The sequence below is a fragment of the Lacerta agilis genome, chromosome 8 (genome assembly GCF_009819535.1).
Source record: "Lacerta agilis isolate rLacAgi1 chromosome 8, rLacAgi1.pri, whole genome shotgun sequence".
In the NCBI taxonomy this organism is placed as follows: domain Eukaryota; kingdom Metazoa; phylum Chordata; class Lepidosauria; order Squamata; family Lacertidae; genus Lacerta; species Lacerta agilis.
In genome coordinates, this window is record NC_046319.1 from 10,395,095 (window position 1) to 10,422,908 (window position 27,814).

Genomic DNA, 27,814 nt, shown 5'->3' on the forward strand with positions numbered 1-27,814 from the left:
TAAAGATATATTGTTAGAAGAAGTATACATGGAAAAAGCAATAAAAATATTTTAAAAATTAAAATCACAGCACATAAAAATGGTAAAACATTAGATATTAAAATTTTGCCGATACAGGGTGGCCTAGTCTACAAACAACGGTACAATAGCTTTATGATTCAAAAAGAAATAGCAGTGCAATATAGTGTTAAATTTAAAAATTAAAAGCATATCCCTCATGGGCGTAGCCAGGATTTATGTTACGGGGGCAGGACACCCACATGTCTTCATTGTCTGTCTGGCTCTGTCTAGCAGATTCGGAATGAAAGTCTCAACAGCCGTTGTTTTCAATTACTTTCTTTGGACCCCGAGTGTTCAGAGAAATCTGTCAGAATCTTCAGTCATTTGAAAACTAGGAAGTTAAAAAATCAACATCAGGGAGTACCTTTCATGTGGTTAATCAATACATTTTGCAAAATTAGAAAAAACACACATTTTTTTCCATCTTATTAAAATAATAATAATTCTAAACTAAAACAAGTTTTCCTGGGTTGCTGAAAACCATTTCAGCACTCCCTTCTCAAATGCCTCCTTTTCTCCCAATGCAGTTTTTCTGTGCACGCTCAGTAAGCGGACCCCATTGGGACTCCTCCCCTGTCGTCATCGACCTAAGCCAGGTCTTTACTCCCCGTAAGATACTGAATGAGCTCCGTGGGGTACATATGGCGCAGGGCTGAGCAAGAGGGGCTCCGTCAGGCTGCCAGTTGTGTCACTAGACTGCACCACAACGTCATCCAAGTAACCTCACTGAACATTTCCATTTCAAATATTCTGATTATTTCCACTTTTAGTTAAGTATTTTTATTTATTTACTTGATTTGGAGGGGGCAGCTGCCGCCCTGCCCATGATATCACTACAACATCACTTAAACACAAACATATTATTATTATTATTATATAATAATAATAATAATAATAATAATAATAATAATAATAATAATAATAATAATAATAATAATTACAGCCCAATATATCCCGTTGCAGCTTCCAGCCCCGTGACTTACCTTTCCCTGCAACCTTGCAGCTGGAAGGACGCAAGGGAAGGCCTCACAGGAAACTACAGCTCCCATGAGGCAGTGGGGGTGGCCGTCGCGGTCGGCGTGACGTCACCTCCCGGCGCTCCCCTCTGACGATGCCCGGGGCTTGGTTCCTTCTCGCAGCAGCGCAGTCGGGGGAGAAGGTGAAGGTGAGAGGGCAGCGCCTGGGGAGCGGGAGAGGCGAGTGGACGCGTGTCAGCGGGTTCAGACGTGGCAGCCTTCGAATCAGGTGCCTCTTCGCTAACCGCTCTTGCTTGAGGTTTGGAGGAGGAGAGTGGCGGCGTTCCCTCGCGTGCGCGACACGTGTCGTCTCGGGTCACGCGTGCAAGGTGTGTGCGCGTTCGGGTTGGCGGCCAGGTGAGGCTCCGCGCACGTGGGGCGGGCATGTGCCAGGTGGGCGGGGCGCTTGCTCGCTGCAGCCCAGTCTGAAGGGCGTGGCTGGCATGGGTGGCCTTGGGGAGGACTGGCAGGTGCGAGGGGTCGGGGGTGAGGGTAGGATCCAGGTGCGGGAATCCCATGCAAAACCAAAGGCGCCCACGACTGTTCCTTCTGCAAGGTGTGAGCGTGAAGGTAAGCTGGTAGGGGGTTGACTGGATGCGGGGTGGGTTTGTGGGTCAGGAAGGGGCAACTCCTCCTCCCCAAAAAATAAAAAAATACATAGCAAACTGAGGTTCGGCGCCCCATAACAAAAGGCCTCCCCCCTAACAAAAATCCTGGCTATGTCAATGGGCAGCTGTGACCTGGCCTGCAGTTCAGGGGAGGAACATCTGCTTTGCATGCAGAAGGTTTTATGCCCGGAATCTGCAGGTAGGACTGGGGGCAGGGCCAGATTTAGGTTTGATGAGGCCCTAAGATATTGAAGATAATGGGGCCCTTTATATGTCCAGCTCTCCTTTGTCAACAACAAATTGTCTCTGTTTTTTGTATTGAATACATGCTGCATATTCCATTACTTACATCATAGGAGCCTACACAACACAAAACACTGTTGCTGTATGTATATTTTATTTTACTTGTTTTTTATCTTATATTTTGGAAATGTACATCCAGTTGTTGTTGGTTCTTTTTTTTTTTTTGCTTTAAGTTTTTAGGGGGCCCCAAGAGAGTGGGCCCTAAGCTATAGCTTGTTTAGCTTATACGTAAATGGGGCAAAGGCCCTTGCCTGAAGCCCTAGAAACACTGTGCAGGATCTGATTCTGGATATGGCACCTTCCTATTTAAACCAGCCTTTAAATTGAAGCCTCGAAAACTACGGTCTTCCTTTATTTTGGGTGGGAAAGCACCATCTCTGGTATGCATTTAAAAGGTCCTGGGATCAATCCTCAGCTTTTCCAGGGAGAGGCTCCTGGGCCCCTGAAACCCTGGACAGCCACTGACAATTTTGAGCCCCTTGTCTGACTCTGTATAAGACAGCTTCCTTTGTAAATAAGCCATGAGGACTTGCATTCTACTTCATTTTGGGAGGGGGGAAGACCATATAGCTTAGTGATAGAACACTTGATTTGCAGGGAAAGGATCCCAGGGAGAGGCTGCCTGTCTGAACCCTGCTAGCCAATATACCAAGGGTGCCAGAATCCGTGTAAAGCACTTTTTCATGTTTTTGGGTGATAGTATGGTGGGTCCATATGTGTGGGGGGTGGGAAGCAGCTCAAGTTACTCAGCTGCCACATGGGGTCAATGGGGTACATCTCCCGAACAGAGCACTCCTCAGCTGTGTGTACTACTCAGAAGTAAGCCCTACCTAACTTAATGGGACTTACTCCCAGGTCGTGTAGGGCTAGGACTGCCACCTCAGGCTATCTTTAAGTTTATATTTATTTATATCGTGCCTTTCCCCCAAAACTGGGACTCGACGCAGCTCGCAAAAACTAAAAACTGTTGGAAACATTGGAAAGCTAAAAACGGATATTAGCTCAGAAGTAACTAAACTGTGCGAGAATTAAAACGATGGAAAAACAAATCTGTTAAAATGCAGGTGGTGAAAACTGCAAAAGCCCTTCCTTTAAAAAAACCAACAACAACCAATTAGTCCCCAAAAGAATGGCGTTGACCTGCCTGCAAAGGAGAGCAAGGCGGGTGCCAGTCTGACTTCTCCGGGGGGAGGTCCAAAGTGTGGGAGCAGCCACCGAGAAGGCCCTGTCATGCAGCCCCATCCAGTGTGCCTGTGGGGGTGGCGGGATCGAGAGAAGGGCCTCCCCAATCATCTCAAAACCCGGGCAGCAGGTTCACATGAGGACATTTGATCTTTCACATAGCTTGGATCTTAGCCCTATAGGGCTTTATAGGTAGTGATGTGAGATGAGAATATTCTCCGGAGAATAATCGCCACAAACTGTAAATTCTAATGTAAGAACCAGTATTACAACCCACATTTACAAAATCTAGTAAATAATAAGTCAAGCTGTGATATTGCCAGTGTAAGTAATGAATACTGATTTTGTGATCCAGTTACATTACTGGGCATTGCGTCTTTCACCATTGGCAGTTCTGAAATGTGAGCTACAGAAAACATTTTTTAAAAAAGTTTTTAAAATGCTATTCATTTAATTTGATGAACATTTGAATTCATATGTATTTCAACTATATGTTATAGCCTTTTTTCTATTTTGGTGTGACCTTATTCTTTGCAATTCTATACCCTTGGCCATAGAGTGTGATTGTTTTTTTATACAGAAAGTAGCTTTACTGCTTTATACACTTTAAAGTACCTAGGCCTAGGCCTATACAATTATGTGTAACATCATGTGAGGTGGCTGTGATTTAAACAGTTGACATTTGCCCATGAATAAACATGTATATTAACTAATTATATCATTTTCAGTGCATTAAAATTGTATCATTTTTCAATGCATCAAAATTAATACAGTGGTACTCCGCTAAACGAAAATAATTCGTTCTGCGAATATTTTCGTCTAGCGAAGCGGCAATGCAAACCGCGGTTTTTGTCTTGCGGGGCAGCCTTCCGCTAGACGAATGCCTTCGTCTAGCGAGGCATTCGTCTAGCGCGGCACCACTGTATGTTCCTATTTTAAATGAAAATTCTCTAATATTCTCATTAATCGAGAATATTCTTGAGAATATTCTCCAAAAGATTATTCTCAAGAATTTAACATCACTATTTATAGGTCATAACCAGTGCTATGAGTTGTGCTTGGAAACAGACCAGTAGCTAGCTGGGGTTTCTGTAGCAAGGGAGCCTTATGCTCCTCATAGCAAACCTGACGAACAATGTGATTGTAGCTCTTTGGGCAGGTTGGATTTTCCTAGTGCTTTAGAAAGGCAAGTTTGCTCCCTGGTCTGTGGGTTGCTGGCGCCATTGAAGTCTCCCTGGCGTCTTCGCTGATATCTTTTTGGCGCTTTAAGCCTTAACTTTCCCCTCCACTCTTGAGATGGACTGAGCTGATTTGCTCTGCTGTGCTTCCAAACCTTCCTGTAGCTGTTAGTGGGTTGTTTTATATGTCTGTATAAATTGGAGGTGTTCATTATGACAGCGTTTCATGTGAATTTTTGCTGGCGTCGTGGTTAGGTTTTTAAATGTAAGTCACTTGGAGACCTGAGTGCCTAAACATTCTAATAGGGATGATGATTGGTAGATTTATTTGCATGCATTTTTCTCTTTTTGCTATAAGGAAAGGAGTTGTTGTTTCTGCATTAAGATATTCTGTGTTGTTGCCATTGTTTATGAATGCCTTGTTGTTGTTTAGTCGTTTAGTCGTGTCCGACTCTTCGTGACCCCATGGACCAGAGCACGCCAGGCACTCCTGTCTTCCACTGCCTCCTGCAGTTTGGTCAGACTCATGTTGGTAGCTTCGAGAACACTGCTGAATGCCTTAGAAAATACTTAATAAACTATGGGGTTGGGGAGAAAAATGGTGGAAAGGATGGTGTGTTTCTTAGTTGGATTCAGGCAACACCTGTGCTATTTACAACACCTTAAACAGTTATGGCTTCCCCACCAAAAACAAAAACAAAAAAAACCCAACGCTGGGAACTGTAGTTTGCTAAGGGTGCAGAGAATAGTGTTCTCCTTACAGAACTACAATTCCCAGAATTCCTTGGGAAGGGGCATTGGTTGTTAAGCCACTCCGTGCGGGAAACTAGGGTCTCCTGACACCCCTTAACAAACTACAGTTCCCAGGATGCTTTGGGGGAAGCCAGGGGCTCTTTAAAGTGATCTGGTGCTGCCTTAAATCTATGGTGCAGATGGAATCCCAGGGATATGCAGCGGGGCATTTGTACCATTGGCAGGAAAAATGCAAACAGCAGCCGTGCGTCTGGGCCATGTGCATTCTCTAATCCCGTCCAACTTTCTCTCCTTGCAGTGACGGGGGAGCAAATTGGATTTGCAGCAGGGGAGACAGCTTCTTCACCTTTTCTCTGAACTGCTTAGGAAACAAGACGCAGACCATGCTCGGCATTTGAGAACCCAGCCTGTGCCTTAGAAGTAAGTTGGGCAGTGATTTGGGGTGGGGCGGGAGATTCCTCAAACATATATGCATCCATAATGGTGACTGGGAGCGGCTGCCGAGACCACATGACGCTGGTCCTGGAAGACCTACATTGGCTCCCAGTACGTTTCCGAGCAAAATTCAAAGTGTTGGTGCTGACCTTTAAAGCCCTAAATGGCTTTGGTCCTGTATACCTGAAGGAGCGTCTCCACCCCCATTGTTCAGCCCGGACACTGAGGTCCAGCTCCGAGGGCCTTCTGGCAGTTCCTTCACTGTGAGATGTGAGGATACAGGGAACTAGGCAGAGGGCCTTCTCGGTAGTGGCACCCGCCCTGCGGAATGCCCTTCCACCAAATGTCAAAGAGAACAACAACTACCAGACTTTTAGAAGACATCTGTAAGCAGCCCTGTTTAGGGAAGCTTTTAATGTTTGATGTTTGATGGATTATTCCAATAATTTGTTGGAAGCCCCCCAGAGTGGCCGGGGAAGCCCAGCCAGATGGGCGGGGTATAAATAATAAATTATTATTATTATTATTATTATTAATTTGTATGCCAGCTTTCTGTAGTAAAAACAAATGCTCAGGGCGCCTTGTAACACACACAAAATTGCATACTGCAACAAAAATAGTCGTAAACAATGGATAAAACACATTCAGAAAGTACGTGGCCAAATCAAACGATTTCCACAATAAATCACAGTAAGTTCTAAAATAAAGACATGAAAAAATTAATATCGATAACAGCAACAACAGCAACGATTCACAGCCAAGGTGTGGAACCAACAGAGGAACCAACTTCATGAGACCTGGTTTATTTTGATTATGTAAGGCATGGAGAAAGCAGATACGGAGAGGTCCCCTCTCCCTCCACTTGTGGACATTCAATGAAGCTAAATGTTGGGAGATTCAGGACAGAGAAAAGGAAGTGCTTCATGCAGCACTTAGTTAAACTGTGGAACTCAATGCCACAAGGTGCAGCAGCGGCCAAGGACCTGGATGGGTTTAACAGAGGATTAGACAAATTCATGGATGGCTTTGTTCACTGTTTTTTATTTGTTTGTTTTGTTTATTACCAAATTTATTTATATCCCCCCCCTTTAAAGGTAAAGGGACCCCTGACCCCTGATCACAGACGACTCTGGGGTTGCGGCGCTCATCTCGCTCTATAGGCTGAGGGAGCCGGCGTTTGTCCGCACATGGCTTTTCCGGGTCATGTGGCCAGCTTGACTAAGCCGCTTCTGGCGAACCAGAGCAGCACACAGAAACACTGTTTACCTTCCCGCTGGAGCGGTACCTATTTATCTACTTGCACTTCGTGCTTTTGAACTGCTAGGTTGGCAGGTGCTGGGACCGAGCAACGGGAGCTCACCCCGTTGCGGGGATTCGAACCGCCAACCTTCTGATCAGCAAGCCCTAGGCTCTGTGGTTTAACCCACAGCGCCACCCGCGTCCCTTTCCCCCCTCTTTATATCAAGCCTTTAACCCTGTGCGGGACCCAGGGTGGCTCACATCATCAATTTTAAAAGATAAATCACTAAAATCACACAATATATGAGTAACCTTATTAAAAATAGCACTGCAGAAAACTTTAAACCACTTAAAAGCGCACACACAGTAAAACACCCACCCACAGGAGGGTGTCAACACCTCCTGTGGCATTGAATTCCATAGTTTAACTCTGCGCCGCATGAAGAACCACAGGGTTTATCTGACTGTTCGCTCCTCTCTCTTCTCTCTTCCCTGCCCCACACCTGCCCCCCGCCCCCCTATAGCGCAATGTCCCTGCTCTTCCCTTGCTCCAAGTCCATTGTCTCCGGCAAGAAGGACAAGAGACACATGGCGGAAGTCAACGCCTCCCCGCTCAAGCACTTCGTCACCGCCAAGAAGAAGATCAATGGCATCTTTGAACAGCTGGCTGCCTACATCCAGGAGAGCTCAGCATTCCTGGAGGGTGAGGAAACCTCTTTTGCGTGTCTGTTTTTATAGCAAGCTCCCCACGGGCGACGAGGAATTTGTGTAGGCGAGCGAGCGGAGAATAAATGGGGTCGGTCGGTTTAAATTGGAAACGTAAGCTGGTGTGTACGGAGTCGGTGCTAAAGATGAACCAAGAGTCTAGTCCTCATGGTTCTGAATTTAAGCAGAAACTGAGGAAGCTGCCTTATACGGAGTCTACCTTACCTAGGAAGCTTGCCCAGTCTGCAGTTCCGCAAAGCCTCTCCTTTTAACTGGAGAAGGACCTTGCAAGATTCCCCTGGCCTGAAACCTTGGGGAGCTGCTGCCTGTCAGTGTAGACATTACTGAGCTAGATTGACCCAAGGGCAGTTCATATTCAGGAGCGTTGCTGCTTCAAAGCATTGTGGCCGGTAGCCATCAATAGGCCCCAGGATTTGCCTTCTAATCCTTTCTTGAGGTCTGACTTGGAACAAGGCACCGTCCTACGTTTCTCTTGGAACCAGAACTTGGTTAAGAACCATTGAGGACTAGAACCTTAGTTTAGTAAAAGCGTGGCAGCCCTTGTAGATTTGGCTCCCTTTTGGTTTCAGAAACGCACAAGAACGTGGAGCTGGACCCCATCACCACAGAGGAGCAGGTGCTGGAGGTCAAAGGCTACCTGTCCAAGGTGGCCGGCATCAGCCAGGTGTTGGCCCGGCGTCACATGAAGGTGGCCTTTTTCGGACGGTGAGTGGGGCGCCAGGCAAGCGGTCTTGTGCCCGGTAAGGAATTTGGCTGAGGGTGGAGGGAAGCCTGCAGCAGGTGGCAGAAGCTTTCCAGTGTGCCCTTGTCTGCCAGCAAATGCCGGCTTGATTGAGTCACCTTCTTGTTTTACTCTTGGCTGGAAAAAGTTAACACTTCTGAAGCTCAAATCCCTGCTCAGCCATAAAAAGGTGGCAGGGAAGCCTTTCCCCCTACCCTGAGGGCCACATTCCCTTCTGGACAACTTCCTGGGGGCCACATGCCAGTGTTTTGCAGGGCCAGAGGAAAAAGTGGATAGAGCAATAACTGGATTTTTGAAACACATATTTTTTTATTGGTTTTTGCATATATTTTCCAAAAAAATCATGTCATCTTACCTTATACATCATTTTGGCTATTTTAACCTGAGACTTCCATCAACCACGTCTAATGATTTTCAAACCTCCTCTTTTAAACTTACATTTATTATCCTATTACTTTTAATAGTCAATAACTTAAAATCCATTCTCATAAATCTTTTCTGTAATATTTCATATAGTTCTCCTTACAAAACTTCTTACATTCCTACCAGCGTAGTCAGTTGATTTTCAATTGTCTTTCAAATAACTCACATATTTACACCAATCTTTCAAGAATTTCTGGTCCCGCTGGTTTCGAATTCTCCCTGTCTTCTTATCCAATTCTGCATAGTCCATTAATTTCGTCTGACATTCCTCTTTCGTCAGTAATTCTTCTTGCTTCCATTTCTGTGCCAATAATACTCTTGCTGCAGGATTTTCAACTTTTGTTAAGCCCCAGTAATAGCAGATTTTTTTTCCAGGGGACGTGAACGAAATGACCCAGATTAAATGCTTTGTGTGTGTTTAATTTTCATAGAATTGTAGAGCCCAACCCCTCTGCAATGCGGGCACCTCAACATGTGGTCTCCCATCCAATTTGAAACCACCCCGGACCCTGCTTAGCTTTGCAAATGTGCTAGCCTTTTTATTGCCTTACTTCCCCAGCCACTCTGTGCGGCTTCCAGCACTTAAAAAAGCATAACGAAACGTCCAACAATATAAACTTCCTGATACAGGGCTGCCTTCAGGCGTCTTCTAAGAGTTGTGTAGTTCTTTTATCTCCCTTATCTCACTCAGTTGTGTTGTATTTCTTTGTTTCTTCTTGTGTGTTGCTGGAGCACATTTCCCTGCCTAAATAAATAAAATGATTTTAAAAAACAAAACAAAATCCCCTTCACAGCCAGAGGAGTTGCGGACAGAACTATGTGTGTGTTGTTTGTGGCTGTGCTCGCTCCTGGCATGCAGCCCCCAAAGGATTGATCAAGGGCCGGTAATAAAGGGTCAGCCGCCACCCCTGGTTTTACACAGCCCTTTTGCCCAGGCAGGGTAGGTCCCCGCCCCAAGGAGCTTACAGGTACGTTTGTGTTCTCAGGACGAGCAACGGGAAGAGCACAGTAATCAATGCCATGCTGTGGGACAAGGTCCTTCCCTCGGGCATCGGACACACCACAAACTGCTTCTTGCGCGTGGAGGGGACAGAGGGCCAGGATGCCTTTCTGCTCACCGAGGGGTCCGAGGAGAAGAAAAGCGTCAAGGTGAGCACGTCTCCGATCAGCGGAGGGCGACAGCTTTTGGAAGGGAGGGCAAGGAGCTCTTTCCATGTGTTTTTAGTCGTCTATTGTTTTTTTTAAAAAATTAATTTTATTTAAAAAGAAATTCAAAACCATACAATTTATCAATTTTACATCCAATTACATTTAACCCTCTTTTCCCCCTACCTCCCCCCCCACCCCCCTCGGACTTCCCTAAGCTCCCATTTCTGATTTCTCTATTCATATTATTTCTGCATATTATAAGAATTGTACATATCAATTCAATATTTATTCCTATTCTACTAACAAAAAGAAAAATTGTGTAATGTTTATTCAAACCCTGCCAGCAACTCCCAAGTCTCTTTGTTGTTTTTCAAGTAATTTGTAAACAGCTCCCATTCTGCCTTAAAGTCCCAATTGTCCTTTTCACATAGTTTATATGTTAGCTTTGCCAATTCTGCATAGTTCATCAATTTTCCTTGCCATTCTTCCATCCTCGTGCTAGTAAAACTCTTGCTGCTGTTGTAGTGTACATAAACAAGTTCTTTACCTTCTTTGGCAGATCCTGACCTAAAATTCCTAATAAGTCTGCTATTGCAAAGAAAAGAAAAGAAAAGAAAAGAAAAAGCTACAAAATCACCAGTAGTAAAAACCAGCAATAATAATGTAAAGGAAACCTTTACATTATTATTGCTGGTTTTTCCTACTGGCGATTTTGTAGCTTTTTCCTTCTTCTTTTTTGCAAAGCGCTTCGAGGAGTTTTTTTCCCTACAATCAGGAGCTGTGTAAATGTTATGAAATGAATAGTTTCTATACCACTTAATGGTAGAGCGGGCTTCTAAGCCTTCCTAAACCACTTCCCGCTCAAACCCATAATTTTCTTTGATCCTTTTACATGGTTTTGTACGTCGGTGGCATTTTACGCATTGTGACCTGCCTTTGTTTTTATTGATTATCGTTTAGGAATTCTCCATTGTAACTGATAAGTGTAAACCATTTAATTGTTATTTGCTGGTATTTAATTTTCCTGTTTACCACTAGATTCTAATGGACCATTATTGCTTTGTTTGATATAAGTTGTTTGTTTTTAAGTTATTGTGACTTTTTTTGTATTGGATCAGATAGTTATTATTAATGTTTGACATTTCATTATTTTTTATATGGGTTTGAAGCTGCCCCAGGTGGCTGGGGCAACCCAGCCAGATGCGCGGGGTATGTATGTATGTGTGTGTGTATGTATGTATGTATGAATGAATGAATGAATAAATATTTCTCTCTTTCTATCTGCCAACCCTCTACATCCAGACAGTCAACCAACTGGCTCACGCTCTCCATCAAGACGAAGTCCTGACTGCCGGAGGAATGGTCAGCGTCATGTGGCCAAACTCCAAGTGTCCCCTCCTCAAAGATGACCTGGTTTTGATGGACAGGTGAGAGATCTCCCTTTCCCCCATTCCCCTGGGGAACAATCCTGAAACCAGTTGGCTGCTAAGTTGCTGTGCGCATGTAGAAGCATGGAAAACAACGGAAGTGTTTTTCCAGAAACTCCTCCCGCGCTGCTGGCTTTGTTCCAGCTGCCTGGCTTAGCAGGCGTTTTAATTTGTAAACTGATGCTATATTCTCCGGGTGAGCTAATTGCAGCGAGCTTAGCCCTTCCTCCGTAGGCGATTTGAGATAATGGCTTTAATTCCTTCCCTGCTTCTAAAATCTGCCCCTCTCTTTCTAAAAACAGTTTGCGCCTTTTTAAAAACCTCCTCTCTCCCAGTCCTGAAAACTGGCTATTAGTTGTTAGCCACTGGTTTCTCAAAAGCATTCATTTGGCTGAGATGAGAGAGCAGGATGTTATTCTCGATATCTGGTACTCACAGGTAGACTCTGACTGACCATGGAGGCTCGATCAAACTATATGCAGATAAGGTTCTGTCTGTTGCAGGAATTATTTCTGCCCCACAGAAGCTTTCACAAGAAACAGGAAGCCTTCAGCTCTTCCATGTTCTTACTTCTTATTGTTTGTGTGTGCCACCTGTGCTCAGAGATCAAGAGTTTGGATTTGATATCCTGCTTTATCACTACCCGAAGGATAACATTCTCCTTTCCCTTCCTCCCCCACAACAAACACGCTGTGAGGTGAGTGGGGCTGAGAGACTTCAGAGAAGTGTGACTAGCCCAAGGTCACCCAGCAGCTGCATGTGGAGGAGCGGAGACGCGAACCTGGTTCACCAGATTATGAGTCTACCGCTCTTAACCACTACACCACACGGGCTAGTTTGGGTCAGGTTTCCTGGCAATATCGCCTTACCCCCAAATAGGCCAGCTTGACCTCTCTGATCTGCAGAACTGGCGCTGCTGCAGGTGCCAAATTATACTCCTTCTGCATTTGTAAGAGGCAAATCTCCGAGCCAGGTGGAGCCTGCACTTTGGAACTCCCTACCACTTGACACCAGGGAGGCGTCCTCACTGTACTCTTTTTGGTGCCTGCCCACATGTGTAAAATGCCAACATGTGTTTTAATCTGGTTTTTAGCCCATATTCTGAAGGTCTGATTGTTGCTGCTTTTTACAGATGTGTATACAGTAGTACCTCTGGTTACATACGCTTCAGTTTACATACTCCGCTAACCCAGAAATAACACTTCAGGTTAAGAACTTTGCTTCAGGATAAGAACAGAAATCGTGCTCTGGTGGCGCAGCGGCAGCGGGAGGCCCCATTAGCTAAAGTGGTGCTTCAGGTTAAGAACAGTTTCAGGTTAAGAACAGACCTCCAGAACCAATTAAGTACGTAGCCAGTGGTACCACTGTATATATATTTGTATACCACTTTGAAAGAGGTTGTGTGTGTGTGTGTTTTTTGCAATCAAGTAGTTTATAAATGTTAGGAAATAAATAGCTTTGAATCAAAGCCCTGCTTTCTCCATAGTTCAGGGTGGGCTGTTGCGTTGTTGGGCTAAGGCTATTAAAAGGAGACAGCTGTCAATAACACTTTTCTTCTGCATCTGACATTCCTCCCCCCCCCCATGCCTATTAGCCCCGGAATCGACGTAACCACTGAATTGGACAGCTGGATTGACAAGTTCTGCTTGGACGCTGACGTCTTTGTCTTGGTGGCAAACTCCGAGTCGACCCTGATGCAGACGGTAACGCTCACCCTTCGGTTCATTTACCTTCTCTTTGATTTCAGAGGAGACTTGGCCATGCCTCTCAGTATCTGTCGGCTGGGAATCATCGCAAGCAGGGAGAGTCACCATTGCGTTTGGGTGTTGCCTGCGAGTTTCTTTTTTTAAAAAAATTAAAGACTTTTCATAATACAGAACAAACCAGTCTAAACAAACAGATTTAGTTCCATTCCTTATTGTATCCCACTTCCCGTTGTATTATCCCGTTTTGATTTCTCGTTACACATCTGCTACGTGTTGGTTCCCAAACTGTGTGTGTGTGTATATACCAGTGGTCAGCAAACTTTTTCAGCAGGGGGCCGGTCCCCTGTTCCTCAGACCTTGTGGGGGGCCAGACTATATTTTGGGGGGGGGAAATATGAACGAATTCCTATGCCCCACAGATAACCCAGAGATGCATTTTTAATAAAAGGACACATTCTACTCATGTAAAAACATGCTGATTCCCGGACCATCCGCAGGCCGCATTTAGAAGGCGATTGGGCCGCATCTGGCCCCCAGGCCTTAGTTTGGGGGCCCCTGATATATACAGTGGAACCTTGGTTCCCGAACGACTTAGTTGCCGAACAAATCGGCTCCCAAACGCTACAAACCCGGAAGTAAGTTTTCCAGTCTGCGAACGTTTTTTGGAAGCCGAACATAAGACGGTTTCAGGAGTCGAACGGACTCCCGGAACGGATTAAGTTCGAGAACCAAGCTACCACTGTAGAGGATCTTTTTGAGAGGTGTGGAAGGGCAACTCTGGAGTGGGGGTGCCAAGGGGGTGCAGGCCTGGGCCCAGTGGCACCCAACCACACGCACCCAATTCTCTGACTTCGGCCCTCCTTTTCCAGGAGAAGCAGTTCTTCCACAAAGTCAACACCCGGTTGTCGCGGCCCAACATTTTCATCCTGAACAACCGATGGGATGCCTCTGCCTCCGAACCGGAGTACATGGAAGAGGTGAGGGTTTTTGGTGGAAGCCGTGAAGGGTGGTGTGTTTGGGAAGGGGGGGATTCCGCCGTTCCTCACGCGTGCCCCGTTTCCCCCTTCCAGGTCCGGCGCCAACATATGGAACGCTGCACCAGCTTCCTGGTGGACGAGCTGGGCGTGGTGGATCGGGCCCAGGCCGGCGACCGCATCTTCTTCGTCTCCGCCAAAGAGGTGCTGAGCGCCCGAATCCAGAAGGCGCAGGGGATGCCCGAAGGAGGTAACTGGGTGGGACCCCACTTCCCAGAGCGGAAAGTCTCCACCGGGCGACGCTGGGACACGACAGTCGCCGTCTCTCGGCCTAGTCTACCTCACAGGGTTGTTGTGTAGCTAGATTGGGGAGTGGGCCTAGGAACAGGCTGTTTCTGTACTGGCTCCCCAGGGAGGTTCACCTGCCACCTTCTTTATATATTTTTATAGGCGCCAGGCAAAAATGTTCCTCTTCAACCTAGGCCTTTGGCCAATTAATATTCTGCAGCTTTTTAAATGTGTCTGCGGAAAGCGTGTGTGTCTGTGTGTATTTTTTCTTTCTTTTTTGGTTTGATTATTCACTTGTGTTTTATCTTGTATTTTATTCTGTGAACCTCCCTGAGATTTTTTGATAAAGGGCCATATATCAATTTAAAATACAGTGGTACCTTGGTTTTCAAACATCTCGGAAGCCGAACGTTTCGGTTTTCAAACGCTGAAAACTTTGAAGTAAATGCTTCTGTTTTCCAACGCACCTTGGAAGTCAGAACGGCTTCCGCTGAGTGTTTTTCCAATTTTCTCCATTGAATTTGCAGACCATCCTTTGTGCCTCGGTTTTCGAATGTTTCGAAAGTCGAATGGCCTTCCAGAACAGATTACCTTAAAGAACCGATGTACCACTGTACATACATACATGCATATCACATTGGTCTCCTTGGAGGAAAGACAGGATAGGAATAAAATAACTCCTTCTAATAACAAACACGGGCACTTCGTGCCAACAAGATTTCAGCCCCAACGGGTCAGCTTTTAATTTGATTTATTCCTGAAAACATTTCCATACTGCTATATCATAAATACCTTAAGAGGTTTGCAGCAATAAAAACAGAAAACCATTAAAAAGTTAAAAGCAGGCATCAATTAAGCATTGTGGGAGGACGCATCCTTAATTGCCTGCATAGGCCTGGCGGAATAGGAAGGTTTTTGGCAGGCATTTAAAAGTCAGCACGGAAAGCATCCGCTGAATCTCCAGTGGCAGAGAGTTCCGCTGGACTAGGCTGACGACACTAAAGACCCGATTTCTCGTTGTCGTCAAATGAGCTTCACCAACTTGGGGGAAGTTGGTGAGGACGTTTTGAGGTTCTTAGGGAAGACAGGTGCCACCAAAAAGACCCTGCTTTCATTGAGAGGCCGCCTTTACGAGTGAGATGGGATCAGAAGCCGGAACTCCCTTGCAGATTTTAATTTGGGAGGTGGGGGGGGGGGAATATCCTGACCATTTCAAGTGGATTTTGATGCTTTTTCCCTCCTAGGCGGGGCACTGGCAGAAGGGTTCCAAGTGAGGATGTTTGAGTTCCAGAACTTTGAGAGGAGATTTGAGGCAAGTCTTGATTTTGTCTGCTGAGCTCATCCCGTATACCAACACCCCAGGGGCAGAGCGTCTGTGCTCTGCAAGTGAAAGAGCTTCCAGGTTTGCTCTTCAGCTTCTCCCTTTATAATAAGGCCTGAGAGCAGATGGTGGGAGCGGTTTCTCTGAGGCTCCTGCTGCCTGCCAGAGCTGGCAGTACTGGGGTAGATGGAACAAAAGCCTGAAGGCAGCTCATTAAGCCCCTGGGCAGTATGGATTAATAACCTCCATTTCTCAAAACCGTGCAATGGATTTTAATTGTCCCTGAGCAAATTCTTCTCCCCTTTTATAGTTTCCCCTCAAATCGGTCTATGCCAGCCTCCCCACAACCTGGGACCCTCTGGATTTTTTTTGGACTACAACTCCCATCATCCGCAGCCAGTGTTGGCTGCGGATGATGGGACTTGTAGTCCAAAACATCTGGAAGGCCCCTGGTTGAGGAAAGGCTGGTTTCTTCCTATTCTTTACCTCCTCCCTTGAGCTAAGAAATAATGGGAACTTCCCCAGTCCCAGAAATTTGACACCAGGATAGTTATTGCATTATAGTATCTTGAGTAAATAACCCACAAATCTTTGTTTTGTGCAAGGTGCAATTTTTTTTTGGAACTACAGTAGGTTATAGAGAAATCCTGAAAAACCCAATTTTCGTTTAAAATAAAATCAAGTCTGATGAGACGTGGTTTCCTTTCCTTTCTTGTATTAATGAGCAGAGTGGTTGATTTCCCCCTACCTGTCACTCAGACATGCCTCTGGGGAGGCAATGTTTGACAGTAATATCACAAATTTGGGAAGGCAAGGCCCTGTGAAAGTGATTGGGTGCCCAGACCGTTGGAAATGAAGATATAAAGGTAAAGGTAAAGGGACCCCTGACCATCAGGTCCAGTCGTGTCCGACTCTGGGGTTGCGGCGCTCATCTCGCTCTATAGGCCAAGGGAGCCGGCGTTTGTCCGCAGACAGTTTCCGGGTCATGTGGCCAGCATGACAAAGCCGCTTCTGGCGAACCAGAGCAGCGCATGGAAACGCCGTTTACCTTCCCGCTGGAGCGGTCCCTATTTATCTACTTGCACTTTGATGTGCTTTCGAACTGCTAGGTGGGCAGGAGCTGGGACAGGGCAACGGGAGCTCACCCCGTGGCAGGGATTCGAACCGCCGACCTTCTGATCAGCAAGCCCTAGACTCTGTGGTTTAACCCACAGCGCCACCTGGGTCCCTAAAATGAAGATATACTGCTGGACAAATATTCACTGTTTACATTGTTGTATTGGGGTGGGGGGAGAGAATCGAGGAGAAAATCAAGTTGCTAGTCCTCAAGGTGGCAAAGTTAGGACTGAAAGCGGTTCACCAAATGCCAGGGTCACGTAGCCCCCTTGAGATGGCCAGAAGCAGGTAACCTGCTGTATGTAAAACCTGCTTGATTTTTAATCCGTAAAATGCAGGTTGCTGAGCTGAACTTCCTGTTCAACTTTTCTCATGCAGGAATGCATCTCTCAGTCGGCGGTGAAGACCAAGTTTGAGCAGCACACGGTCAGAGCCAAGCAGATCGCGGAAGAGGTCCGCCACATCATGGACTCGGTACATGTGGCTGCCCAGGAACAGAGGTGAGCAGCTGCAGAACAGCAGGAGGTGGCCGGGCCCGTTGCTTTCTTCTGAAAGTAGACGTGAAATGTAGTCACCGTGGCTAGTTGTAGCCACTGATAGTCTCCTCCTTGAATTTGCCTGATTCTCTCGTCCAAAGAAGTTTGATCCAGAGATGGTTCAAAGTGAGCCAGGCGGGCTTTTAATCTCTTTTAGAGAATATACAAAGGCACAGGTTAAGGGAAGATGTACTCAGTAACAGCTCTTTGGCTCAGACTTCCAGCCCAGGATGCAGAATGCATCAAAAAGGAAGTTTTGCTTTTTTAAAAAATGCTTGCGCCCACACACTTGTTAAGTGAAATGAAATGGCTTGTCCCAATGGAACACATTTGCCGCGGAAGGGTTGATCGAGGTGGAGGCCTGCCTCTCCTAACAGGATTATTGGGGTGGGGAGGCCTGCTGCCACTAAGGGGCTGATCGAGGAGGGGAGTCCTACTGACACGAAGGGGCTGATCCAGGGAAAGGCCTGCTGCCGCTAAGGGGCTGATCGGGGAGGGGAGCCCTACTGACACAAAGGGGCTGATCCAGGGGAGGTCTGCTGCTGCTAAGGGGCTGATCGGGGAGGGGAGTCCTACTGACATGAAGGGGCTGATCCAGTGGAAGGCCTGCTGCCACTAAGGGGCTGATCGGGGAGGGGAGTCCTACTGACATGAAGGGGCTGATCCAGGGAAAGGCCTGCTGCCGCTAAGGGGCTGATCAGGGTGGGGAATCCTGCCACTGTTAAGGACCTGATTGAGGGTAGGCTTGCCACCGCTAAGGGGCTGATCAGGGGTGGGGAGGGGCTATGAGGCTAAAGGGCTGATCCGGAGGAGACTTGCAATCTCTTTTGCTCTGTGTCCTTACGCATACAGAACTGTGAACAACCCGCTGGCCTTGTTGCCTAGCACTGTTCAGTATTAGGTGCTCGTATCTCCTCTTCCTCGTCTGGGCTAGCCAGCCCTCCTCCTCCACCTCCTCCCTGCTCCTAGGGAAGGGAGTCTCCTGGAAACCGCCAGCCTGACTTTCCCTTTAGTACGAGAAAATGCATTATTTGTTTCTCTCCTTTCCCGCCACCCAACACACGCGTTGTTCCGTCTCCCAGGATTTACTGCCTGGAGATGCGGGAGGACCGCCAGGAGCGCCTTGGCTTCATCGACAAGCAGCTGGACCTGCTCACTCAAAACTACAAGCTGAAGATCAAGCAGATCACAGAAGAGGTGGAGCGGCAGGTGAGGACATCGCCGCTGTCTGGGCTGGGCTTCGCGCAATGGCCCAGGCAGAGCAAGTGGCCAGGGCCTTTTCGGTTGTGGCACCCTGCCTCTGCGGAAATCCCTCTGCTCTGAATTATGGCAAACAAGTCTGTGCTCCCAGGGACTGATGGGAGTTTCAGTTCAGAGTCTCCAGGGGCTGCTCTGATCATGTTCTGGATACGCTTCTTTATAGATTTAAATTTTTGAGAATGGAGGTTATAGACCTGCATTGTCAGAACATAGAATCGTAGAGCTTAAAGGGATGCGTAGGGTCATCTAGTCCAACCCCCTGCAGTGCAGGAACACTCAGCAAAATCCTCCTCTTATTGGAGTGATCCAGGTCAGGATCCGTGCAGAGCAATCCGGTTTCCCAGGTTTCAACATCCCGTGCCCTCTAAGAATGTTGAGTCTTCATTGGACTAGGGGTTTTTGTGGGGGGAGGCGACTTTTTGCCCACTGAGGGTTTTTTGGGGGGTCATTTGGAATACTTTAAGGGTTTTTCCAGCAGGGCTGATTCCTCTCTCCTGTTTTCTGAGTGGCCCTGATTTTGACTCCAATTTTCTATTGCCCCACTCACCAACCTTCATTTGTTATTAGAGTGATTCCTTCGTGCAAAACCACGTTTCCTTCGATTTGCACCCATTCTGCTTTTCCTTCAGCGGAGGGCAGAGGTTTGGCACACACACACACACTCATACTCATGGGCACAGAGGAAGGCCCTGATCCTCTGCGCTTTGCCTTAGTCACCTGCCATAACGCAATTGCACCTTCCAGGTCTCCAACGCGATGGCGGAAGAGATCAGACGCCTCTCTGTGTTGGTGGACGACTTCCAGCTAGATTTTCACCCATCTCCCGTAGTCATTAAAGTTTATAAGAATGTGAGTCGCAGCAGTTATTATCTGTTGTTGTTTTTACCTGTTGCTTATAAGCGCACGAGGAGTAGCTCAGACGTTTGTTGTTACTGGGGTGGCTTGTAGCTCAGTGGTAGATTCTCCCCTCCCCCCCAAAGAATCCTGGGAACTGTAGTTTGGGAGTTGTGGCTCTGCTAGAGGGTGGACTACAGTTCCCAGGACTAGGACCTGGGAGACCAGGGTTCATTTCCCCAATCGGCCATGAATCTCCCTGGGGTGATCCTTGGGAGCAGTCACTGCCTCTCAACTTAACCTACCTCACAGGGTCGTTGTGGGGATTAAGTGAGGAAGAGGGAAGAGCGATGTGCTCCAGTGAGCTACTCGGAGGGAAAAGGCGGGATATCGATGCAAAAAATAAGGAGGGGGTACTTCATGTAAGAAGGGCCATGCAAAAAGCAGTCTTGAGCTCTACCTCTCTTCTCCCGCCCCCCCCCCCCCGCCCCCAGGAACTCCACCGGCACATTGAGGAGGGTCTCGGCCGGAATATGTCTGACCGCTGCTCCAGCTCCATCACGACGTCCCTGCAGACGATGCAACAGGAGATGATCGGTTAGTGAGAAGGGAGCAGCCCTCCTGTGCTGCTTGGGAATTAAGTACCTGTATCTGACCCCAGATGTTTGGAGATTCAGGCTGCTTCAGAGACACTCCCTTTTCCCGTTTTCTCGCTTGTAAAGCACAGCTAGGGAACCTGCAGCTGGACCACAGCTTCTGTCACCCCCAGGCCGTTGGCTGTAGTGACTGGGGCTGATGGGAGTTGGGAGTCCAGCAATATCCAACTTGCCAACTTGCCTGGACCATCACTTGCCTTTACTGCCCCAGCGTCGTTTTTAATGCAGGGCCACGAACCAAGGGCTACGCTGGCAGGGGCAGATGGGAGTTGGAGTCCAGCAACATCTGGAGGGCCACAGGATCCCCATCCCTGAACTAGGCCGTCACTTGCCCTTACTGCCCCTAGCTGCCTTCAGTGCAGAGACAGGGACCATCGGTCAGACTGGCAGAAACCAGCCTATCAACAGGGTTCCTATCCCCATTGCACCTGATACGTTGGTCCGTGAATTGGGGCTTGCTCTAATAGCAGGTTCTGTTGCCTCTTTTCTCCCCCATGAAGATGGCTTAAAGCCCCTCCTGCCAGCCTCCCTGAGAGGCCAGATAGACAAGCTCATTCCCCGGCAGTGCTTCGCGATGAGCTACGACCTCAACTGCGACAAGCTCTGCGCCGACTTCCAGGAGGACATCCAGTTCCACTTCTCTCTCGGCTGGACGATGCTCGTGAACAGGTTCCTGGGACCCAAGAGCACCCGGCGGGCCTTGATGGGCTACAATGACCAGGTGGGAAGAGCCTTTTGGCTAGCCTCCAACACCCTGCTTCATCCAGCAGCGGCCGATCAGGTGCTTCTGAACCCCACCCCCCAAAGCAGGACTAGGAAGTGGCAGCTTCCTCTCCTCTTCTTGGGTCATGGCAGAGAAATAGAGCATCTGGCTTGTACGCGGAAGGTCTTGGGTTCGATACCCAGGTAGAGCCAGAAAGCTGGTATTATCAGGGGGCTCCCAACATGCCTTAATAATAATTATTTTATTATTTATACTCATCTGGCTAGGTTTCCCCAGCCACCTTGGGCGGCTTCCATCATATCTAAAAACATAATAAAACATCAATCATTAAAAAAAACTCCCAAAACAGGGGCTGCCTTCAGATGTCTTCTAAAAGTTGTATAGTTCTTTATCTCCTTGGCATCTTCTGGGAGGGGGTTTCCACAGGGAGGGCACCACTGCCAAAAAGGCTCTCTGCCTGGTTCCCTGTAGCTTCACTTCTTGCAGTGAGAAAACCTGCCAGAAGATCCTCAGAGCTGGATCTGAGTGTTTGGACTGAACAATGGGACTCCTTCAGGTTTCACCATCTAAAATGCTCATGACATGAAAGGAAAGGGGAACTTGGAGGGAGGAGGAAAAAAGAAAACACAGACATTCTTTCTTCCATTGAGGGTAGCCAAATGGTGTCCTCAAGACTGTGTTAGACTTGAGTTCCCATCATCTCCAGCCAACGTGGCCAATGGCCAGGGATGGTGGGTACCACAAGGGTGGCTACCACTGAGTTAAATGGACCAATGGCGTGACTGATTGCAAGGGCAGGTTCCTGTGCTCAGGGGCACCCAGTGCCTCCCAGTTACAGTGCCTCATTGTGTGCCCCAGTGAGAAGGAACCAGCACACAGGGGAACTTGCAGATTCTGCCGCTTCCATTCTAAAGAACCCAAAAATATGGTGATGATTATTTATCAGGTGTATATTATCGCCCTTCATCAAAAGATCTCAGGGTGGCTTACAAGATAAAAACACAAGCTAGAGGCACAAATGAATAGTTAAAAACAGAAATGAAGTGCATTTTCATTCCACACACCCCCTTCTCTCACACAATTCCTGCTTCTTCTGCCATTGGGGAGAGAGAGTGATATGCTGCCCGCTGGCCCTTTTACTGTGCCTTGGCCTCAATAACCCAGCCTGTAAAATGGGGAAAAATAGCCCAGCTTGTCTTGTCCAAACAAATGAAAGAAATAAGCATTTTGCATTGTACTGGAAGTGCTTACAAATGGAGTCAAACCGTTCTCTGAATCTTTTCTTTCTTCTCTCTGCGTCTTCCTCTTTTTTCCCCCAAATTCAAACTTAGGTTCAGCGTCCTCTGCCTTTGACTCCAGCCAACCCAAGCCTGCCTCCCTTACCTCAGGGATCCTTGACTCAGGAAGAGCTGATGGTCTCGATGGTCACTGGGCTGGCCTCTCTCACATCCAGGACCTCTATGGGCATCCTCGTGGTTGGAGGAGTGGTACGTTTGAAGGAGAACCTCGATATCTGAGGGTGTTTTGATCCCCTCGCCCTGCCCTCCTGTAGCTCAGTGACAGAGCACCGGCCCTGCATGCAAAAAGTGCAGTCCTTGGCATCTCCAGGTAGGACTGGCACAGACACCTGTCCGTAACCCTGGAGAGCTGCTGCCAGTCAGTGTAGACAATACTGAGTTGGATGATTCCCCCACCACCACCATTGATGCTTCCAAAGACCTTTCCCTTGCAATGTAACTGTAATTCACGTGCTCTACATATATAAGAAAACATGGGCTCTTTTCACATTTATAAGTCCACCTTTTTACTCCGAGGAGTAATTTTACTCTTCGGAGATCATAACATGGCGACAACTTCCAATAAGTTGGTGCCCGTTTTATTTTACTCGCTGTGCTACTTTTGTTCGGTTTCCCCCTCTTATTTTGCCTCTTTAATGCTGTCCGTTGACCACAACGATAAAGATTTGATTTGATTTGTCCGCTGTTTTCTTTTTTAAAAAAAAAAAATTGATCGCCATGTTTCCTCCTGCCCGCAGGTCTGGAAGGCTGTGGGCTGGAGGCTGATCGCCCTTTCTTTTGGCCTCTATGGACTGCTGTATGTCTATGAGCGTCTCACCTGGACCACGAGAGCGAAGGAGAGGGCTTTCAAGCGGCAGTTTGTGGACTACGCCGGCGAGAAACTCCAGCTCATCGTCAGCTACACGGGTTCAAACTGCAGCCATCAAGTTCAGCAGTGAGTCTTCCGCTTCTCGCTCGCATTCCGGGGGACGGGGAGAAAAATCTGCAATTGCGACCTTCTGAGCCTTGATGTGGCTCTCAGGAGCTCCTGTTCCACGAACACACAAGTGACTCCTTGCAGAGAGAGCTCAGCATGCTCAGATTCCTGCCCTGCGTGTCATGGCATGTTCACAAACATTCTAACCCATGGGTAGGCAAACTAAGGCCCAGGAGCCGGATCTGGCCCAATCGCCTTCTAAATCCGGCCCGTGGACAGTCCAGGAATCAGCATGTTTTTACATGAGTAGATTGTGTCCTTTTATTTAAAATGCATCTCTGGGTTATTTGTGGGGCCTGCCTGGTGTTTTTACATGAGTAGAATGTGTGCTTTTATTTAAGATGCATCTCTGGGTTATTTGTGGGGCATAGGAATTCGTTCATTTTTTCTCTCTCCAAAATATGGTCTGGCCCCCCGCAAGGTCTGAGGGACAGTGGACCAGCCCCCCTGCTGAAATAGTTTGCTAACCCCTTTTAATCATTGTATAACCTTTGGAGCAATTGAACGTAACTTTTATTTATTTATTTTTAGATACATTTCCAAAAACTTCACATGAACTTTCCAGTACATAATATAGTACTAACTTGGTTCTCAAACTTCATCCGTTCCGGAAGTCCGTTCCAAAACCAAATCGTTCCAAAACCAAGGTGCGCTTTCGCATAGAAAGTAATGCAAAATGGATTAACCCGTTCCAGACTTTTGAAAACAACCCCTAAAACAGCAATTTAACATGAATTTTACTACCTAACAAGACCACGGATCCATAAAATGAAAGCAATAATCAATGTACTGCAGTCACGCAATCAATCAGTCAATCAGTAGCTGAACTGGGTTCCACACAGTCACCAAGAAACAAACAAACGCAAAATAAATAGCAAAAACAGGCAGACCTCAGCATAACACTAAAAACGGAAGTGTGGCACTCAAAACAGAAGTGTAACACTCAAAACGGAGCACGTTCGGCTTCTGAAAAATGTTTGCAAACCGGAACACTTACTTCCAGGTTTGCAGTGTTTGGGTTCCAAGTTGTTTGAGTACCAAGGCGTTTGAGAACCAAGGCACCACTGTAGATTTTTCTTTTGTTTTAGCAACTTCCCATCCCATTTTCCATGGTTTTTTTTTATATTTCTCCCCCTTGCTGCACCCTACCTTCCTTCTTCTTATATCAAAACAATAATGCAGTAATCTTGAATTCCTTTTGTTGCTCGTAGTTTGAATCCTGCTCGCGAATTCATCGTGTTATAATATTTTTTAATTATATGAATAACCCTGATGTACACATTCTTACCTCGAGGCCTGCCCTGGGTGTCATGGCATGTTCACAAACATTCTAACCGTCGTATAAACGCTACAGCAATTTAAACGTAGCTTTTAAAGTAGGGCTGAATGGTTCGACCCAAGTAAAACACTGCTGCCTTATTGGACCAAAGAATCCTGTAGCCTTTCAAACATCAATTCCTGCCCTGGGTGTCATGGAATGTTCAAAAAATTCTGGCTGGTTTGTAGCCATTACAAGAATTTTAGCTCAGCCTCTGCTCTGCATGCAGAAGTTCCTGAGTACAGTTCCTAGCATCTCCAGGTAGGTCTGGAAAAAGCTCCTATCTGCAGCCCTGGAGAGCTGCTGCTGGTCAGTGCAGGCAACCCTGAGCTAAATGGACCAGTGATCTACACTTGGTACAAAGCAAGCAGCTTGCTGTGTTCTCTCTCTGTCTTGCCATTTTGTTCCTTTCCCTCTGGTTGACTTCTTCCTCTTCTCCATTTCCCCCCTGTTTTTGGGAAAAGAGAGCTTGCCGGGACCTTCGCCCAGCTCTGCCAGCAGGTTGACGTGACGAGAGAAGATCTCGAGAAGGAGATCACGGCCCTGAATCAAAAGATTGAGATCTTGGACTCCCTGCAGAGCAAAGCCAAGCTGCTCAGGTATGGAATATTGGAAGCAGGGCTGTCTCCCAGTTTCCACCCTCACCGGCTGCTCTGGTAAAAGTGAAATATAACGACCCGTTTCCAGGGTGGCAGGTGCAGAACTCAGGAGGGTGGAATGCTCAGAAGGGCTTCATTTGCTGAAGCAGCGTGCTGCTGGTACCACCAGCATCCTGTCCTCCCAGGGGCCAAATCTCCCAAAGAACCCAGGAAACTATATAGACTGCCTCTGCATCTGGAGGTTCCATAAGGACCTAGGAAAATCCCTGCTAGATCAGGCCAAAGGGGGCCCATCTCGTCCTGCATCCTGTCCTCATGGTGGCCAACGAGATGCCACCATGGGAAGTCCATAAGCAGGATTTGATTGATTGATTGATTGTGTTACCTGCCCTTCACCAGCAGGTCCCAGGGCAGGTTATGATGATTTAAAAGTCAGAATCAAAAACAATTAAAGCACCCCCGCCATCTCCCTCCCTCTCTCCCCTCTCTTTCCCCCTAACCGCACAATGTCTACGACAATAGTGTAAAAGACTCTACGAATTGATGGTGGGGATGCTATATATACCTTTCCTTGTTTGTTTGTTTTGCAACACAAGAAAAGCTTGAGTAAAAACTTTAAAAGCAACAACAAAGCAGAATGCGACCACAAGTACATAGCTGTCAACTTTTCCATTTTCTTGTGAGGAATCCTATTCGGAATAAGGGAATTTCCCTTTAAAAAAAGGGAAAAGTTGACAGCTATGCAAGTATTGGGGGCAGGCCCGTTAGCCTCTCTGTTGCAATGGCTCCTAAGTGTGGCAGGGTAAAGTTCTCAGAACTGAAATGGTTAGCTCTCCTTTTTTCGTGGGGGTGGGGGTGGGGGTGGTGGCGGTCCCAAACCGCATGCTTGTGCTTTCTAAAGCAATGTGCGTTCATAGTTTTGTCTACATCCTGGATACGACATCCCATAATAGACATGTTTTCCCTCTGCAGGAATAAAGCCGGTTGGTTGGACAGCGAGCTGAACATGTTCACACACCAGTACTTGCAGCAGAGCAGATAAGCGAGGAAAGGCAGAGGAGGAGGGCAGATATTTCTGCTCGCCACTTAAGGACCCGCTTGCAGAACCTGTTCCAGGTGGTGGGGATCCCCCCCCCCCCAGAGCCACAGAGGAGACAATCGCTGCCCCGTCTCTCCTTTTCTGCCATGAGACTGAGAGAATCACACGGCCTCTGCATGGTTTATCCATTTCTAAACCCCCCACCCACTCACCCACCCCAGTTTATTTTAGAGTCCTCCTTCCCCACCCCTTCTTCCAGTAGTGGTAATAAGCTAATAATTAGCAGGAGAGAAAATGCCTGTGTTTATACACTTACAAGGAGGAATGACAAATCTGGTCTGCTTCCCCCTCTTCTTTGCCTTTTAACAACAATGAAATGTCAAGATCAACTTGTTCAGATTCTGTTTGGATCCCCTTTTCCTAGCAAGCCCCAAAGCTCCTCACTTCCCACTCCCCTCTCCAATTCCAGGTCTCGATGAATTAATGCCCTTCTATTCCTTAAAAATAATAATAATAATAATAATATTGCATTCTTCGAGGTGCAGTCCAGCCCAAAGCATTGTAACCCGCAAAGGCCACATTTAAAGCACTGCGATACCATATTAACAGTCCTAGCTTCCTCCAGAGATCCTGGGAACTATAGTTAAGGGTGCTGAGAGTTCTGAGGAGACCCCCCATTCCCCTCCCAGAGCTACAGTTCCCCGGGGAAAGAGGGGTTGACTGTTAAACCACTCTGGGAGCAGAATAGAGGTCTCCTAACAACACTCAGCACCTTGAACAAACTACAGTTCCCAGGATTCTCTGGGGGAAAGCCCTGATTTGCTTAAAGAGGCATCACAGTGGTGCGAATGTGTCCTGCTCTGAAGTGGCCCATTTAAATGATGGGCCTAAGCTAGTCGAGAGGGTTAACTTAAATGGGTTTACTCTGTGCAGGGCTAGCAATCTGTCTCGCTAGGGTGGCTTTATGCAACGCTGGGCTCTTGGGGGGAGCGTGGGAGCTGGGTCTGACCCACGGTGTCCGAGAGGCAACTCTTTGCCCAAGCCATGCCCTCCCCTGCACGAGCTTATGCGATTCTCTGAGACACTGGCAAAGGGAACTCTGGCCTCTTCTGAATTTCTTTTTGGACAAACCACGCCTCTTACCTTCTGCCACGCATGGAGACCTGCTGGCGCCGATCTCCCGTTCCTTTGCCGTGAGCTCTTGAGCCACCTGGTGCCAGGTGATTTGCAGGCGAGGGCAGCCTGCCCGCCTCTCAGAGCTGCCCTCGAAACCTTGCCCGGCCCTTTTAGGAAGAGGGTGGGGTCTGTCTGTTGGTCTTGGCCAGGTTCAGGAAGGCGCCCTGAGCTGTTTCACACAACTTCCAAATTTGGCAGAAATGCCCCGGCCTAGGATTGAAGCGACACGGGGCAATGTTGTTGGGCAAAGAGGTGGCATGGATAGACCTTGACTCTTGCCTAGATGTTCCCAAGTATGTAAGGTGTGACCTGTTCAACATTTGGCTACCCACCCCTGTTCTAAAGATAATGTGGTGCCTTCCAGATGTGGACTGCGCTCCCTATCATCCCTACCCATTGGCCATGCTCGCTGGGACTGATGCGATTTGTAGTCCGAAACACCTCAAGGGCACCAGGCTGTTACCAATTGCACCACGTTGCCTACCCAGTCAGATGGGCAGGGTACAAATATATAATAGTCATAATAATAACATTATTGTTGTTATTATTACCCCTGCTTTATAACAAGGAGGTTCACACATATTGAACAGGACAGATGAACATCATTATCCCCCGTGCCTCTTAATTCTTTTGAATTGTGACTTCCCCCCTCCCACCTTCCACTTGAGGGAATTTGTTTGTCTGCCTCTCATGCCACTAGTCCTCATGGAGCACCACAAGCACTGACAAGATTCATTAGAGGGTGCACCTCC

The 27,814-nt window shown here is 47.3% G+C and overlaps 1 protein-coding gene across 3 annotated transcripts; it reads left to right on the plus strand.

The window, feature by feature from the left end:
• Positions 1-1,154: 1,154 nt before the first annotated feature.
• Positions 1,155-26,275, plus strand: MFN2 (mitofusin 2). Of its 3 annotated transcripts, none has more exons than XM_033159424.1 (19): positions 1,155-1,225; positions 5,399-5,520; positions 7,299-7,477; positions 8,070-8,205; positions 9,652-9,814; positions 11,117-11,241; positions 12,836-12,944; positions 13,817-13,924; positions 14,018-14,171; positions 15,454-15,521; positions 17,025-17,146; positions 18,265-18,391; positions 19,187-19,291; positions 19,771-19,873; positions 20,433-20,653; positions 21,988-22,143; positions 22,692-22,888; positions 24,713-24,847; positions 25,820-26,275. In XM_033159424.1, the coding sequence occupies exons 3-19, from the start codon at positions 7,303-7,305 to the stop codon at positions 25,887-25,889; spliced, it is 2,274 nt and encodes a 757-aa protein (XP_033015315.1). In that variant the 5' UTR covers positions 1,155-1,225; positions 5,399-5,520; positions 7,299-7,302; the 3' UTR covers positions 25,890-26,275. The 3 variants fall into 3 exon arrangements, with proteins under 3 accessions (XP_033015315.1, XP_033015316.1, XP_033015314.1); XM_033159423.1 differs by lacking the exon at positions 1,155-1,225 and adding an exon at positions 1,283-1,305; XM_033159425.1 differs by lacking the exons at positions 1,155-1,225; positions 5,399-5,520 and adding an exon at positions 1,233-1,251.
• The last annotated feature ends 1,539 nt before the right edge of the window (positions 26,276-27,814 follow it).

Bases quoted from the DNA above. Each gene is read 5' to 3' on its own strand.
- MFN2 (XM_033159424.1), top strand. From the start codon at position 7,303: ATGTCCCTGCTCTTCCCTTGCTCCAAGTCCATTGTCTCCGGCAAGAAG. The intron at 7,478-8,069 runs GTGAGGAAACCT...TTTTGGTTTCAG, and splicing joins GAGCTCAGCATTCCTGGAGG to AAACGCACAAGAACGTGGAG. The intron at 24,848-25,819 runs GTATGGAATATT...TTCCCTCTGCAG, and splicing joins AGCAAAGCCAAGCTGCTCAG to GAATAAAGCCGGTTGGTTGG.